Source organism: Ostrea edulis, chromosome 1 (assembly GCF_947568905.1).
Source record: "Ostrea edulis chromosome 1, xbOstEdul1.1, whole genome shotgun sequence".
NCBI lineage: Eukaryota > Metazoa > Mollusca > Bivalvia > Ostreida > Ostreidae > Ostrea > Ostrea edulis.
This window is the reverse complement of record NC_079164.1, coordinates 51,578,057-51,595,318: the sequence shown is the minus strand read 5'-3', so window position 1 is coordinate 51,595,318 and position 17,262 is coordinate 51,578,057. Positions and strand designations below refer to the sequence as shown.

The following is a 17,262-nucleotide window of genomic DNA, read 5'->3' as shown; positions in this document are numbered from 1 at the left end:
TACTTTCATAGATCTACATTTCACAATGCCATTGCAAAAATGTTTTAAATACAATCAATTTCCTCCATTCCCAGGATTGAGACATAAATCTATATTCAGTCCTTTTAAGTTTACAATCAGCAGTGGTTGTTTCTCTCTTTCTCTCTCTCTCTATATATCGCTGATCATGGACAACACAAACACTCTTGTTATTTCAACAAACAATATGGCCATAATTGCTTAATAATTATTTCAAATGACACTCCTCCTAGCAAGACCATTCAAACGAATACTACATAGAGATACAAGTACATGTACATTATTTTTTATTTTATCAAACAAATTTTGGCCACTAGCTGAAAATGAAATGTCTAAGATTATTTCATATTGCTACACTCCTCCTACACATTTTGTGTGATGTAAGCGAGACTTTATATAAATGAATACCAGTACAATGGGAAGATTTTTTTATTTTCACAAAATTTTAACCCGTTTCAAAAAATATCGCACCTACAGATTTTATGTGATTCAGTGATATTTCTTAAATTAGTACACATGAATACTGTCGACTCATTTTTTCCCCTTTGTGTCAAATTTTCTTGGTTTGGCATATTCATCTAGTCGTGATTTCATGGTTGAAGAGTTGACAATCTTTTAAACTAGTTCACTTTCTCCTAATAGCTATTGATGAACTTGCATGTCCCTACACATGATAACAAATTTTGACCCCATGACTATGGCTAATTTGACATTGTACATATAGAAATATGTAAATTTGTGAACAGGATCTTTATTTAAACACACTAAATGGCTTACAGGTTTTAATTTTAGTAAGTGTAAACTTATTTCAAAATATTGTTCCAGCTCATCTGAATAACTCTTGGTACAACTGAAGACTATATTATAAATGCACAATCCAATGTATCAAAAGTTTCATTTGAATGAACAGTATGGCTGCTGTTACAAAAATTTGAAAATAATAAAGCTGTAGTAAGCAATATAATTCATCAGTTTCCTTAATTTTCAAATACATTGTTTGGGTTTACCAAAACCTGAAGATAAAAAAAGTCTTCAAAATTTTAAAGTTTTTTGCCTATTATACATAATAGTTAAAGCTCACAAAAGTCAAAGGCTTAATTGTATTAATTTTTTAATTAGAAATTTTCATCTGTGACGTTTGCCCAGTGATGTAGTGATCCTCATGTGCCTTAATTTATTTTCTTTAAAGTATTCACAATGTAAACCAGTAGAGTTACCATCACCACAGAGACTGATAGAAAAAAAACCATAGTACTTTCAATATATATCATACATAACTGTTTAGAAAAAAAAACTATAGTTTAGTGCACAAATAATATTGGAGATTGTCATTAAGTGCAGTATTTCACAATAATCAACCATCTGTAGTGCATTAACATCGGGTACAAGCACTATACAAAAACATTATACAGTTTAGTGGCATCAACAATATGAATTAATACAGTTTACAGACGTGTGATTGTGAAGCAGTTAACTGGGAAATCTCCACAGGGAGCCATCTAATGTCAATCTTCTTGTTGCGAAAGAAATAAAATCCACGATTGGATACCCCGGTACTCTGAATTCAATAACTTGTTAAGAATGTGCCACTGCAAAATGCATGTAGAATAGAAAATCTACATTTTTGTGAATATTAGGACTTTTAAGTAAATACATGTACATCTGTTAAAGCATTGTTTCACAAATAGCATTTGCTACAAACTAATAATCCATCAACACTTTCAGAGTGCCAGTGTTGAACTCCACTTTTCATAATCAAATTGAGCAGTTAAATTCAAATAATTTGGGTAATACTAGTCAGACTCTTATAATTATTTAACACATATCAAAAGACCTTTGTCCGACTTAAACTCGTGAAAAATTCATGCAATAGCAAGCTTAACATTGGAAATATGGTTGTAATTTGGAAATACTTTGGTTGAACACATTACTTCCTCAGTGTGAAATTTGCTTGTTGTAGTACACAGTGTAAATGTGTAATTAAAAAAAATTGTAAAATATACACTAAATGGATAAACATATTTGCACAACATCAAAAATCCTCCGGAATCTTTTGTGTTAAAATCAAAGATGGCACAAATCTATGAAGATTATATTAGAATCCAGTGACTTAGCAAGATTCGGCAAAGACTGTAAGATTTTTCAATATATAGAATGCTACCTGCCTCTTGCACTGCATCTCCATGGGAATTGCTACAGATATTCAACAAAAAAAAAAAGCATGAAAAGATTTCACACTAAGGTAGTCCTGAATATCCCCAAGATACATGAGCTTGGGTAATCATGATATAAGGCAATATTCTATCACACATACATGTAGCTTTTTTAAGGCATTTTTCTTTTATGAGAATTTCTTTTTAATTTTTTTTCATTGATGATCTTTTGACTATTTTTCTGTTATCTCGTGCTGTCAGTGGATCCTATGTACCACAAGTTATTCCATACAGTTACATGACCTATACAAAATTTCTAGGCATAATACACCTGGATTTCGTGCATGAGGCATTTTAAAAATATGTTAATTTTCAGGACACATAATTTTGTGAAACTGTCTCCTCATTTCCAGGTGAACTTTTCTAAATCCAAGTGGATTCTGAGCTTAGTTTTTCTTGCACTTGGACCCTCAGTTTTAAAACTGGCTAAGCCCCCAGTTTGATAATGTCCATTAGGATAAAAACTGCATAGTTTCTAGCAATGCTTTACACCACTGCTCTTTGTTTACATATCTTATTATTGAACAGATTTTGCCAATGAACTTGTAACTAAACTTGTCTACATCATTAATGTATACTTAAAATTTTAAAGGTAAAAGCCTTTGAAAAGAAAATGTTGCATTGACATAAACAAATGTCATTTTATTTATTAGCTCAATATGGCTATTTGGCCACAGCCTTAAAGGTACAAAAAAGTGTGTATTTAAACTTGTTTGCTGCAATAAATTATGCAATATATCAATATAATATTGTTTCTTTTTGAAATATTACACATTTGTCAAAATATTGACTTTGGTAACTGCACTAAATGACTGCAGCTCTGAGAGGCAGTGGAAGTGTTGAAAGCCATGTTAATTGATGCTGTCATAACATCTCATCTCCTTCTTCAATGTCCTTCAGACTGATAACTTCCAACTGACCTTTGCCTTTAGTAATAGTTCTCACAAGGTCATCAACCTCCCGAAAACAACCTGGATCAACCAAAATGACCTGTAATATACAGAGAATGTCAAGTAAATATTTTGCAGAAATTTGATAAATGAAGACACTTTTGTTCTGCAACTGAAAGAGATACTCCTTCGGATTGGATATGATGATAACAAATTTTCAGGTCATTCTTTTAGGATAGGTGCAGCTACAGCAGCGGCTGCAGCTGGTGTTGAAGATCATGTTATTAAAGAATTAGGTCGTTGGTCTTCAGACTGCTACAACAGATATATTAGAACAGATGTAGAGGCTGTTCAAAAAGCACAAGTACAAATGTCATATTTGTAATATGTTGTTTCTTTTTTTTTTTTTTTTTTTCTACTGTGTACATGAGCCTATTATTATTACATGTTAAAAATTTTTTTTTTTTTTTTCTTTTTTCATGACTACCGGTTCTTGGGGGCTTCACTCATTCCTTTCGTTCATTTGGCGTTCATTCCTGGGGGAATTTTGCCCCCAAGGGATTATTTACTTATTACATACATTATTTGTTTATATGTACATGTATTGTATTAGAACCTGTATATGAATTATGTTGGCAGGCGGTATATTGTAGATATTAGGTTGACACGTTATTCGGGCAGGAATCTCGGCCACGTCTATGTTTCTCTGTATATACATGGTTAAGCTCACAGATCAGCTCGAGCTTCATTGGATTTGTATTCGGGTTTGTTGGTTACCCGCTGGGATCAGCCCCGGGTAAGCTCCCTGGGATCAGCCCGGAGCTTCATTTCCATTCAGTTTTGCATGCATGGGGATTTGCTCATTCAGCTCCCTGGGATCAGCCCGGAGCTTCAGTCTGTTTTCTCGCCCGCTGGGATCACCCCGGGCAGCTCCTTGGGATCAGCCCGGAGCTTGTTTTTTGTGTTCATTAACCCGCTAGATTCAGTCGCGGGTAGCTCCTTGGGATCAGCCCGGAGCTTCATCACTCCTTTTGGACCCGTTGGGATCAACCCGGGGTAGCTCACTGGGATCAGCCAGTTGCTTAGTTGTGGTTTTAGTCCAGATGGTCGTACGTGACCTGCTGGGATCAGCCCAAGGCTAGTTCACTAGAGTTAGTGTAGAGTAGAGTAGAGTACATATAGTTATGTAGTATTGGAGTTATAAGAATGAGAAGCCCCCAGAACGCCAAACTGTATTTTAATTTTTTGTTGTTTTGTACATATTGTATGTTCTTCTGATGTAGGCATGTATGTTAGTAATCAATATGAGTTTTCAGTTGGATATGTAAATAAATGTTAAACTCTGACTGTCTGGTGGTTGTGTATAAACAGTGCTCCCTTGATATATTGCCCCCGTTATAATGCCTGAAAATCCTAAAAAACAGATTTCTTCCCATGTTAGCACCCCCGTTATAATGCCTGAAAATCCTAAAAAACAGATTTCTTCCCATGTTAGCACCCCCGTTATAATGCCTGAAAATCCTTTAAAAAAAACAGATTTCTTCCCATGTTAGCACCCCCGTTATAATGCCAACCCCGCATAATGCCATATGCCACTGATTTTCACCAACAAATGGTCAAATGTTATGGGGTTTACCCTTGATAATGATGCCAATTACCTAATACCCACCAGTAATTGCACCTGTACTTTGATAGTGGTGCATTGAAGTGTGACAATCTGGATAAAGTATTCAGGTTAATTACTAATAACTGCTGAATTAAACTCGAGATCATCTAAATGTTTATACAGAATGGAGTCCAAATAACTTTATGGTATTAAATTTCTTCTGACTGCTCAGTGAACTGTACGTAATGGTGAATTCGTTATATTGCCACCCCCACCCCCCCGCTTTATTGCCCAAATTCATCTTGAACAAAAGTTGGCAATATATCGAGGGAGCACTGTACTTGTGTGACTTTAGTTGTTGGCTAGATATGAACAAGACAAAAGTGAACAATATCTAATTAATATTTTGAATCATTATACCTGCACTTTCTGAAGAAAGTTTGAGTATATAGTTGTTACCCTGGTCAGTCCGTTTGTCTGTCACACTTTCTTCATCCTCAAACTCCTCTTTTATTTTATTTTCAGCAGTAACTAATTAATCTATTGGAATTTGTTAGGTGGTGTCCTGTAGTTTAGAACTTAATTTTACCTTGAGGGTAAAAAAAAACCCCATGTTTTTCATCAAGAGTACCACCAACAGTACATAATATGCCCGTGAAAAGCTAATATAGAGTGTTTTTCTTACACCATGATTTGTAGAACTTGCCTTCAAGTAGTATCAGCAATCATCAGGGTGTGACATACTTTCTTTGCATCGGCAAAAACAAGACAAATCATGTATTCTATATAATATTTTCACTTGGCATAAAATGTATGTGTACCAAGTTTAATGGTCCTTGCCCCAACGAATCGGTCTGCATCCTGCTACTATGACCTTGACCTTTAGAAACAATAGGCATCCTCCACTTGGCATAAAGTGTATATGTACAGAGTTAGACGGTCCTAGCTCCAACAGTTCGGTTTGTATACTGCCTACAAGGTTTTCCTACTAAGTAATACTACGACCTTGACCTTTGACTTCTGACCTTGACAAACAATAGGCATCTTCCTCTCATCATGGTGATCAAATGTACCAAGTTGCAAAATCCTGGAGCTTATGGTTCGGTTTGTATCCTGCCTACAAGTTTTCCTACTAAGTAATACTATGACCATGATCTTTGACTCCTGACCTTGAAAAACAATAGGCATCTTCCTCTCATCATGGTGATCAAATACACGAAGTTGTAAAATCCTGGAGCTTACGGTTCGGTCTGTATCCTGCCTACAAGGTCTGGACAGACGTACGACGTCATACCATAATACGTCCCGTCTTCAACGGGCGTATAAAAATTCCACTTACATTTTACACGATAGCCTAATTATCTTGTGAGAGATGATAAGTGGTGTCCTTTAGATGTGCAATTAAGTTTTCGGAATTTTCTTTTTCACCTTGAGGGGCAAATGGAGTGGTAAAACAACGAACAAAAACCTGATGCTCAGTGCACTGTGTCGTGTGCAACAAGAGTGTATTTACTTTAAGGGTTGGAAACTCGAGCATTTTAAAGATATTTGAAGAATCAAAAAGTTATGGGGTTTTGGATGACCCCACGGCACTTGCCCAACAGAAGACTCAATGCATCTTGACATATGCAGCAAGAATATATATGGTATAGAGTATATTTAAAGGCAAACACTTGTGTGCAGGTATTGTCTTTTGACAGCTTTTGTGGTCAGAAGAACATTTTGATTTGAAAGGAAACACTTGGTGTGATGCACAAAATGATCCCACTAGTAAAATTATAGATGAGTACCTTGTTATTTAAATCTAGAAAATATTACTATGAGGAAAATTCCAGGATCTTATACTCAAAGGACAAGAATGGGTGACCTTAAATTTTTAGAATTTTATTTTAATATTAAAGAATACTTAATTATTATTAATGTACTGTATGGTATGGAGGAGAAAGCATGGACAGGAACATAGACATTATGAACTCCCATAAGCCACATAGGAGAAGTGTTCCCAAACTATTTTACACCCTCCACCCATCTTAGATCCACTATAACTTTAAGATAACAATTGGATCCTCCTGTCCCTACAATATGAACATCTGCAAATGGCATTGAAGTATTGTACAAAGTCTATGGATAAGCCATAAAGGAGAAGAGTTCACAAGCTATTTTAAAATCCTAAACCCCTCTTAGATCCACTATAAATTTTAGGAAAATAATTGGATCCTCCTGTCCTGACAATTTGCACATCTACAAATGGCAATGGAGCATGTTGTACAAAGTTTCAAATCTATTAGATAAGCAATATAGGAGGAGAAGCGTTCACAAGCTATTTTACATCCTCAACCCCTCTTAGATCCACTATAACTTTTAGGAAAATTATTGGATCCTCCTGTCCCTACAATATGCACATCTACAAATGGCAATGAAGCATTGTACAAAGTTTAAAGTCTACCAGATAAGCCATATATGAGAAGTGCTCACAAGCTATTTTACATCCTCCACCCTTCTTGGATCCACTATAACTTTTAGGAAAATAATTTGATCCTCCTGTTCCTGTTACATGATTTTGTGACATGATTAAGAAAATTATAATATTTTGATAATATGGGTGTATAAACATGTATATGTATTGAGAATTACTATGCTTTCTTTGTTACCCTAATTTTTTTTGCATAGAGCGTAGATATATGTACACTTTCACTATTTCTTTGTGTAACTTTACTTTTTTATCTTCTAACTTTTCCAATTTAACTATATTTATTCCGAAAAAAAAAAATGTGCTCAAATATGTGGATTCGAACCTGGGGCAGGGCAGTGCACTTGCTAAGCAAATGCGCTATCCACTACACCACTGCAGCAATCTTCCCTTATCGAGGATAAAATATATATATATAAACTAAAGTTTATAACTATTAATTAATACAAACTCATCCAGATATTTGACTGACACAAAAATGATGAGTTTAATATCATCCATTTTTGATGATCATGCCTCAATGGAATAACAAATTAATCAATACTGCATTTAAAATATCCGCATCATTCCACTTTGGAAGTGTCATTGAAGTGATCACTTTTTGTTACATTGAAATGTAAATATGGACAGTCAGCATAATAATCATAAATGTTATATTTTTTGCATACTATGTCAAAATAGTAGTCAGGATTTTGACAAATAGTGCACTTCCCTTTAGGTCAAGCACTATTTATCAAAACCCTGACTACTACAACCTTTTGGCATAGTATATGAAAAATGTAACATTTGATATTACATGTATATACTTACTGTAGACTGAACCTACCATTTCAAGATCTGGAGAAAAATCTTCTTCTTCCACTCTAGTTGCAAGTTTCTTCAATTTTTCCTTTACTTTCTTTCCATCTTTTCCTGTCAAATTTTTAATTCAAGAACTCCAAGTGACATAAAATGACAAATTCATAACTTTTCACAAAAAGAATAAATGATTTCTGAAAAAACGCATGCACAATAATTGGATGCATTTTCACTATCACTGTATGAGAACTTTCTAACAGAAAATAAGAGACAATTGTAATGTTCTCATCTTTGGGAATTTTACTAAATCTGATATTTATCATATATTCACTACATTATAATAGGTTTTTGGAGAGCCATATGAGTGCAGAATTGACTGTTAAACCCCCTCTGTTCCGGGTGAGATCTTTATCTTAACTGAGTCTGTGTACCTACAAGGTATGCTGAATACGTATAAATGTTCCATGTGAAGCCTTTCTTTTATTTGTTCATGCACTGACAAGAACTTCTGAGTTACCTGGAACCATTATCCTAAGCCTCATCAATGCTCTCTGTATGTCAATAGTCTGTGTTTCCTTCAGCTGCTTTATAACTTCTAAGGCCTGTTCAAGCAAATACCAATATTTACAAGAGTACTGCAAATCGTCCAAAATATGCACATCATCATCATCGTCATCATTAAGGGTCAAGTTCAAAACCAGACTGATAAGCCACAACACTCATCTGAGTCACCTTGGCCCTGCTCAGAAGACTTTTACTCTCTTTAATCCCCTAACAAAGTGTGACCATATCATGCCCCATGGTGTTATGACTTTACCAAACTTTCATCAACACAACATTAGGATGATTCAATATCAATATAAATAACTTGCTGTTCTGGACAAGATATCTTAAAAGATATTAAAGATTTTTTTCCCCTAATTTACCCCCAACTTAACCCAAGGCTCCAAAAAAAACAAGAGGCCCATGGAACACATCCCTCACCTGAGTCACCTTGGCCCATATTTAAAGATTTTCTCTACATATTCACATGTAAAACTTTTATCCTTATTGTGGCCCCAACCTACTCTCGGGGGCTATGATTTTTACAAACTTGAACCTGCACTATATCAGGAAGCTTTCATGTAAATGTAAATTTTTCTAGCCCAATTTCTTGAGAAAAAGATTTTTAAGGATTTTCCCTATATATTTGTATGTAAAACTTTGATCTCCTATTGTGGCCCCACCCCCGGGGAGCATGGTTTTAACAAACTTGAATCTGCACTATGTCAGGAAGCTTCCACGTAAATTTGTACTTTCCTAGTCCAGTGGTTTATACCAGGAAGCTTATAGGTAAATCTCTACTCTTATGGCTTAATGGTTCTTTAGAAGAAGACTTTCAAATAATTTCCCTATATATTAGCATGTAAAACTTTGATCTCCTATTGTGGCCCCATCCTACCCCTGGGAGTCATGATTTTTAGCAAACTTAAATCTCCACTATGTCAAGAAGCTTTCATGTAAATTTCAGCTTTTCTGGCCCAGTGGTTCTTAAGAAGATTCCTAAATAACCCCACCCTATTTTTGCATTTTTGTAATAATCTCCCCTTTGAAGGGGAATAGCCCTTCATCTGAACAAACTTCAATTCCTTTCACCAAAGGATGATTTGTATCAAGTTTAGTTGAAATCAGTCAAGTGGTTCTGGAGAAGAAGTTGAAAGTATGAAAAGTTTACAGACAGACGGACAGACGATGGACAATGGATGATCAGAACAACTAAGGTGAGCTAAAAACCAGTGAATTCACACATATTGATATGATTTAGTATGGTCCTGCTACTGTAGAATTTCTTTTTATTTTCTACATATTCTCATGTAAAACTTTTAGTTCCTATTGAAACCCAACCCTAGTTGAATATGAATCTGCAATACATTGAAATGATTAGATTATTGAGGAAATGTTTTAATATTATGTCAAGGTTTGATACCCTGGCCACATCCTAACCCAATCCCAGATATCAGCTTCATCAGATAAGCTTAAGCTGGTTTTCGAGGCTGAGTTAATAAGTAACCAGCCTAACTTATTTCTGGTTGAGATCCACCTCTTCTTTTTCAATGTAATTGCCCTCTAGTGTGATACACTAATACCAACGGTGTTCAAGCACCATCAGCCCAGAACTGAACATGACGCCCAAGGGCCACATCGCTCACCTGAGTTACCTTGGCCCATATCTGAAGACTTTCCATATATATTTGCTTGTAAAACCTTAGTCCGTATTGTGGCCCCAACCTACTCCTGGAGGCCATGATTTTTACAAACATGAATCTGCACTATCGTCTATGTCAGGAATCTTTCATGTAAATTTCGGCTCCTCTGGCCCATTGGTTCTTGAGAGGATGATTTTTAAAGATTTTTTCTATTTATTCCCAATTTCCCATGTAAAACTTTGATCCCCTATTGTGGCCCCAACATACCCCCAGGGCCATGATTTGAACAAACTTGAATCTGAACTATGTCAGGAAGCTTTCATGTAAATCTCAGCTCTTCTGGCTCATTGGCTCTTGAGAAGATTTTTAAAGATTTTCCCTATATATTTCCATGTAAAACTTTGATCCCCTATTGTGGCCTCAAACTACCCTCGTGGGCCATGATTTTTACAAAACACAGTGTCGTTTACAAACCAATCGATTTCGGCAAGTCACAACATCGCACTTTAGCGTGTCAGACGATCGCACTTTGGCGCATGAGTGAGGACCATCGTACTTTGGAGTGCCACACCATCGGGGTTTGGCGCAGACCATCGCACTTTGGCGTGACCATCGCACTTTGGAGTACCATCGCACTTTGGAGTCTTACATATATATATGTAAAACTTTGATCCCCCCTTGTGGCCCCATCCTACCCCCAGGGAGCAATGATTTTTGCAAACTTGAATCTGCACTTTGTCAGGAAGCTTTCATGTAAATTTCCACTTTCCTGGCCCAGTAGTTTTTGAGAAGAATATTTTTAAAGATTTTCCCAATATATTTGTATGCAAAACTCTGATCACCCCTTGTGGCCCCATCCCTACCCCCAGGGACCATGATTTTAACAAACGTAAATCTGAAATATGTCAGAAAGTTTTCATGTAAATCTCAGCTTTTCTGGCTCAGTGGTTCTTGAGAAGAAGATTTTTCCTATATATTTGCATGTAAAAATTTGATCCCCTATTGTGGCCCCATTCAACCTCCAGGGACCATGATTTTAACAAACTTCAATCTGCATTATGTCAGGAAGCTTTCATGTAAATATCAGCTTTTCTGACTCAGTGGTTCTTGAGAAGAAGATATTTAAAGATATATCCTATATATTTGTATGTAAAACTTTGATCCCCTATTGTGGCCCCATCCAACCCCTGGGGGGGGGGGGGGGGGGGGGGGGGGGCATGATTTGAACAAACTTGAATCTGCATGTAAATTTCAGCTTTTCTGGCCCAGTGGTTCTTGAGAGGAAGATTTTTAAATGACCCCACCCTATTTTTACATTTTTGTGATTATCTCCCCTTTCAAAGAGACATGGCCCTTCATTTGAACAAATTTGAAAGCCCTTCACCCAAGGATGCTTTTGGCTAACTTTGGTTGAAATTGGCCCAGTGGTTCTGGAGAAGAAGTCAAAAATGTAAAAAGTTTACAAACAGATGACGTACAACAGACGATCAGAAAAGCTCACTTGAGCTTTCAGCTCAGGTGAGCTAAAAACAGTTTTCAAAACGTAGATGGACTGATATATCGATGTACAAACTGACATTGCTGTCCAATGAAAATATGATTAATTATAATAACAATGTAGCATAATTAAAATCTAGATCACATAGTACCTGCTGTTTTGTACTTTTGTTTGGTTTCACCGAAAAATGAAGGTCTTTCATGGCCTTTTCAATCAAAGTGACAGTGTAGGGACGATTGGTTTTTGGATTCACACACTTTTCTGAAACTGTTGTTGCAATGTCTCTAAACATAGATTCTAGCTGCGCATGTCGTTCCTTATCGGATACTTGCAACTCTCCCTTTTTCAGTATCTGACAACAACCAAAAAAACACAAAATATTTGAAAATTGCAAATCAAATCTCAAATCTTTAAGAAGCCAATGAGCTGCTTGCATATTATTTTGATATTCTGTAATTACTTTACTGCTCTTTGAAATACTGAGAGAGATTCCCACATATCTCTGGGTTTCATACTTGTAGACCCAATCTAACCCAAGGGTTCATAATTCTTACACATCTTAATTTATACTACCGTTACATGGTTATATATTATTTTCTCACATTGTAATTGTCTTGCTGATGAGAGGAACTTAAGTAATTCCAATGTAAACCTTAATTGCATCTTAACCCTTTGCCCCATGAGGGGGTGGAGGTGGAGGTTTGCATACATGGTAAAAATGTAGCCATTCTTCAAATGGGAAGAACATTTTAAACATCATTTTTCTATACAGATATTGTTCAACACTTTGAACACTGTATTGTGACCTTATCACAAGGGCCAGACTTTTAACAAACTTGTATTTTGCTACATGAGGATACTTGCCTATTGTTTTTACAATTTTTAATAAAGGACTTAAATCTACAGATTTTTTCTCCAATATATCCATGTTTAAAAATCTAAACCCCTACTGTGGACCAACCTCAGGTGCTATAACAAACTGAATTTTTGATTTAAATTCTTATTTGTTTTCACAAACTTGTTGTTCTTGAGCATATTTCAAAACTTCTATTTATGAATAAATTCCATTTTACAATTAAATATGACCCCCCTCCCCCCATTGTGACCCAAATACTGACCTCTGGGACGGACCATGATTTGAACAAACTTGAAAGTAGACAACATAAAAATGCTTGTATATTGTTTTCATGAATTACAATATTATTGTTTTTCAGAAGTTGGCTATAGGTTTTCCCGTGTAAAACTTTCAATCACAATTGTCACCAAATCTGATCCCAGGGGACATGATCTACACAATAAAAGAAAATTATCAGAATTTTACTGTCTTTTTTGGAATTGGACACCCAGTGGTTCTTGATATATTTTTAAAACACACCACCCAATTTTAATATTTACGCAAGGACGCTTTGTGGAAAATTTTTACTGTTATACAAAAGATGACTAGATTCTATATGGGTCAGGTGATCTGATACAGCAACAGTGTTTGAAACTCATGGTAAAATTAGCTAGACGTGCAGGGCTGACAGCCTGTGAAAAATGTCAGCCCTGCCAAAGACCTGAGGAAATAATTTTCAAAATTGCTTTTATTAATAGCTATCTTCTAATTAAAGCAATTATGTGACTATAGGACTCGATTCCAATAACTTCGATCCTGATCATATATAATTTCATAAAGCCCCTTGGCTAGTTACTACTTCATTCCCAGTATGATAAGTAGATTTGATATTTCTAAATTTTATTTAGTGGGAAGTTTAACACATCCAGTCGGGCATCTCTACAAAGAAATGTGTTCGCCTACGGCAAAATTTATGCATCTCGGGCAGTGACTCGCACAGTTATATCAAACACTGACAGTAACATCTCGGGCAGTGACTCGCACAGTTATATCAAACACTGACAGTAACATCTCGGGCAGTGACTCGCACAGTTATAACAAACACTGACAGTAACATCTCGGGCAGTGACTCGCACAGTTATAACAAACACTGACAGTAACATCTCGGGCAGTGACTCGCACAGTTATATCAAACACTGACAGTAACATCTCGGGCAGTGACTCGCACAGTTATAACAAACACTGACAGTAACATCTCGGGCAGTGACTCGCACAGTTATAACAAACACTGACAGTAACATCTCGGGCAGTGACTCGCACAGTTATATCAAACACTGACAGTAACATCTCGGGCAGTGACTCGCACAGTTATATCAAACACTGACAGTAACATCTCGGGCAGTGACTCGCACAGTTATATCAAACACTGACAGTAACATTTAAAAAGTGTAATAATGTAATTCAAATTAATGTTACCTGCAAACAAATCTCTGACTGATTATCTGTGCCAAATATTTTCTTCAAATCCTCATTCTTTGCAACTTCTCCCTTTGATACATTGACAAAAACTGCATGTGTTTGAAGAACTTCATCTATGTCAGTTTCTCTTAAACAGAAACAAAGTTTTGATTAAAATTCCACGTTCTTTCTTATACAGCTCAAAATTTCATCGCAACATTTTAATTCAATGTATTGCATTCCTCAAGTTTCAAGAATAAAGCCATGAAGTTCAGAATTTAGATTGCTTATCCATAAACTACTCTATCTCAAAAGATGCAATTTCTAAATGTTTTAGCATTGAAAATGGACTATCTGTGTGATAGTGACTATTTTCTGCCCCTTATGTTACATTTTGAGATCAAACTATTCAATTGCTACATAAAACTTAGGAATACCACCTTGTTTTAAAAGAGGTAAAAATTATTACATTACTGTTAGTGCTAATTTCATATTTTTGAAAATATGATTTTCAGCTTAAAGCAAGGCGTTATTAGACACAGTTTACTGCTATAACACATAAAATGATGATCTTAATAATATGAAATATGTGAAAAGAGTGTCTGATTATGCCTGCATGCTATCATTTCTAAAGCAAAATGTGTAATATTTTCAACATTTTGCTGCATTTCAAAGAATTTGCATGAAATGATATCATTGAAGCAAATACACACAGATTATATCTCTGTCACTTCTATTTATTTATCTTATTTTGATTTCACCAAATGTACTGGCATACAATTACATGAAGCACAATATTACAAAAAAGAAGAAAGGAATGCATCACCAGACTAATGGGAATGTTTTCCAAAGTTATAACAATCTCAAGCCTGTTGCTAATTTGGTGCACTGGAAGGTTGAGATGCTGATACATGTTTAACATATATTATACATTCTATAATTGTACAGTTTGCTCTCTACTACAAGAGCACATTTCAAAGCACTCATGTAAATATTTATAGCATTCTAGCTTGAACACCATTCTAGCTTGAACATCATTAGGTTACACAATTCTTTGCCATGATTTTCTTTCACAAAATTAAAATTTGTAAGCATATAGAAAATTTTTGGTAGTAGAGTCATAGATAAAATGTAATTCATCTTCTACCACAGTTGTTTAAAAACGACAATATTGAGAATCTTTCAGTACACAAGGTTTCAAACATATCTACCAGATTCCAGTGTTCAACATACACTTTTTCACCATAGTAGTCCAAAGGACTGGTAGATTCCGTAATTAAGTAGTCCTGCTAGGTCAGTAGCTAGTATGGCTGCCGGAGGAAAAGCTACAAGGGGATAGGGCTTTCCCCATATAGTGGCAGGGGGTCTACCGCGGAAAATTCTCAATCTAGAAGCAAAATCCTGCATTTCTGCTGCAAAGTGACCTTCTAATAAACTCAATTTAGCCTCTGATTTTAACGAGTTATTTATCAAACCATGACGTTTTTGAATGTAGATTATAGGCTTGAATTACAGTGTTACAAGCTATAATTTTCTAATAGCAGAATGAATGTGGTTGTGTTCAAGATTACACATTAATCCATTTCATTAGGTTTTTGATTTTTCAGTAGTTCACCGGACTACTCATAACTTATATTCTGATAGTCCTGGGCAAAATTTACTTGCCTCAGCCAACCGGACTAGCATTAGTGTTGAACCCGGTATCAATTTCTAAAGGGTGTGAAGAAATTCTAACTTTTGCTGAGTACATGATAACAAATCGCATAACTTTATTGCTTGGGAATTTCAGATTCACTTCCAGTTCATAGTCTTTCATAATTTTACTAAAGGAGTATACAATTTACCCAAGAACTTTGCAAATTCAATGTTCTGGAGTTGCATATTGCCAATTTTGATGTTAAATTTGAGTAAATAGCACCTAAAATAAAATGTAGATTAAACAAGATGTTTGTGAAACACAAATGCCCTCAATAATGGCCAATTCCGAAGATGGCCAAGGTCACAAGGACAAATATCTTGGTACCAGTAGAAAAATCTTGTCACAAGAAATGCTCCTGTACAATATGAAAGCTCTAATATTTACCATTTAGAAGTTATGACCAATGTAAAAAAAAAATTAAATGTAGGTCAAATGTCAAGGTCAAAAGGTTTAGTACCCATGGAAAGGTCTTGTCACAAGGGATACTCATGTGAAATATCAAAGCTCCATCACTTACTGTTCAAAAGTTATAAGCAAGGTTAAAATTGTCAAAAAGTAGGTCAAACTCCAAGGTCACTGGGTGAAAAATGTTGGTACCCATGGAAAGGTCTTGTCACAAGGGATACTCATGTGAAATATCAAAGCTCTATCACTTACTGTTCAAAAGTTATTAGCAAGGTTAAAGTTTTCAAAAAGTAGGTCAAACTCCAAGGTCACTGGGTCAAAAATGTTGGTACCCACGGAAAGGTTTTGTCAAAAGGAATACTCATGTGAAATATCAAAGCTCCCCCCCCCCCCCCCCCCCGATCTTGGATCTCGGGGGCATAAAAATGTCTAATGATGTTAGTTTTAGTTATCTTTCAAGATATGTGTTAGGCATCTTTACCAGTAATCCTCACAACCAATAACAAAAAGTTAAGTATCTTTCTAGTTTAGCTGCTTTGAGAATTTTATAGGTAACATAATTTCTAAAGTATTAAGACCATTTAATCTTTTGTAATATTCAAACATAGCCATAAGAACTTTGAAACGGACAGGGAAAGTTCCTAGATTGCCAAATTTAAAGTTTTTCTTCGTGTACCCAACACATCTTTATATATAAGATGTTGTAGTTTTTCAAAGGCTAGATGATCACAGTTGAGGAAATTTATAGTAAAATCCATGATCCAATTACTTCAGAACCATGAAGGATTAGTGAGCAATGTAGTTTCAGAAGAGTTTCACAGATAAATTATTTTGAACGAGCAAAGACTGTTTCAACCTATAAAAAGCTTTACGAGTAAAATCAGCAAGTTGTGTAGCTGCATATCGGAGTTTTATTCACTTCCCATTCACACTACTGATATCACGACCCATTTATTCATTTTTACAGATCTATTAAATGTCTTACACTTTATTTCTCCATGAAACGACTTTATTTGGATAACAGGCTATTTCAAATCGTTTGCCTCCTTTTTTAAGTCTAACCACTGCTACATTTGTCAGTCTTTTCTGTCCTGTTGGCTGAAAGTACGCCATAATTAAAGAATCAAGCCCAGTGCCAGGTACATATTTGTTTGGGAAATTACCGGAAGTGCAATACTTGTGTAAG

At 35.5% G+C, this 17,262-nt stretch overlaps 1 protein-coding gene across 1 annotated transcript; it reads right to left on the bottom strand.

The window, feature by feature from the left end:
- Positions 1 to 2,845: 2,845 nt before the first annotated feature.
- LOC125650667 (ribosome maturation protein SBDS-like) lies at positions 2,846 to 17,235 on the bottom strand. Its single transcript, XM_048879135.2, has 6 exons — positions 17,062 to 17,235; positions 13,991 to 14,120; positions 11,831 to 12,031; positions 8,513 to 8,597; positions 8,024 to 8,109; positions 2,846 to 3,221 (listed from the first exon to the last, which is right to left on the bottom strand). The coding sequence occupies exons 1-6, from the start codon at positions 17,187 to 17,189 to the stop codon at positions 3,096 to 3,098; spliced, it is 756 nt and encodes a 251-aa protein (XP_048735092.1). The 5' UTR covers positions 17,190 to 17,235; the 3' UTR covers positions 2,846 to 3,095.
- Between the last annotated feature and the right edge of the window lie 27 nt (positions 17,236 to 17,262).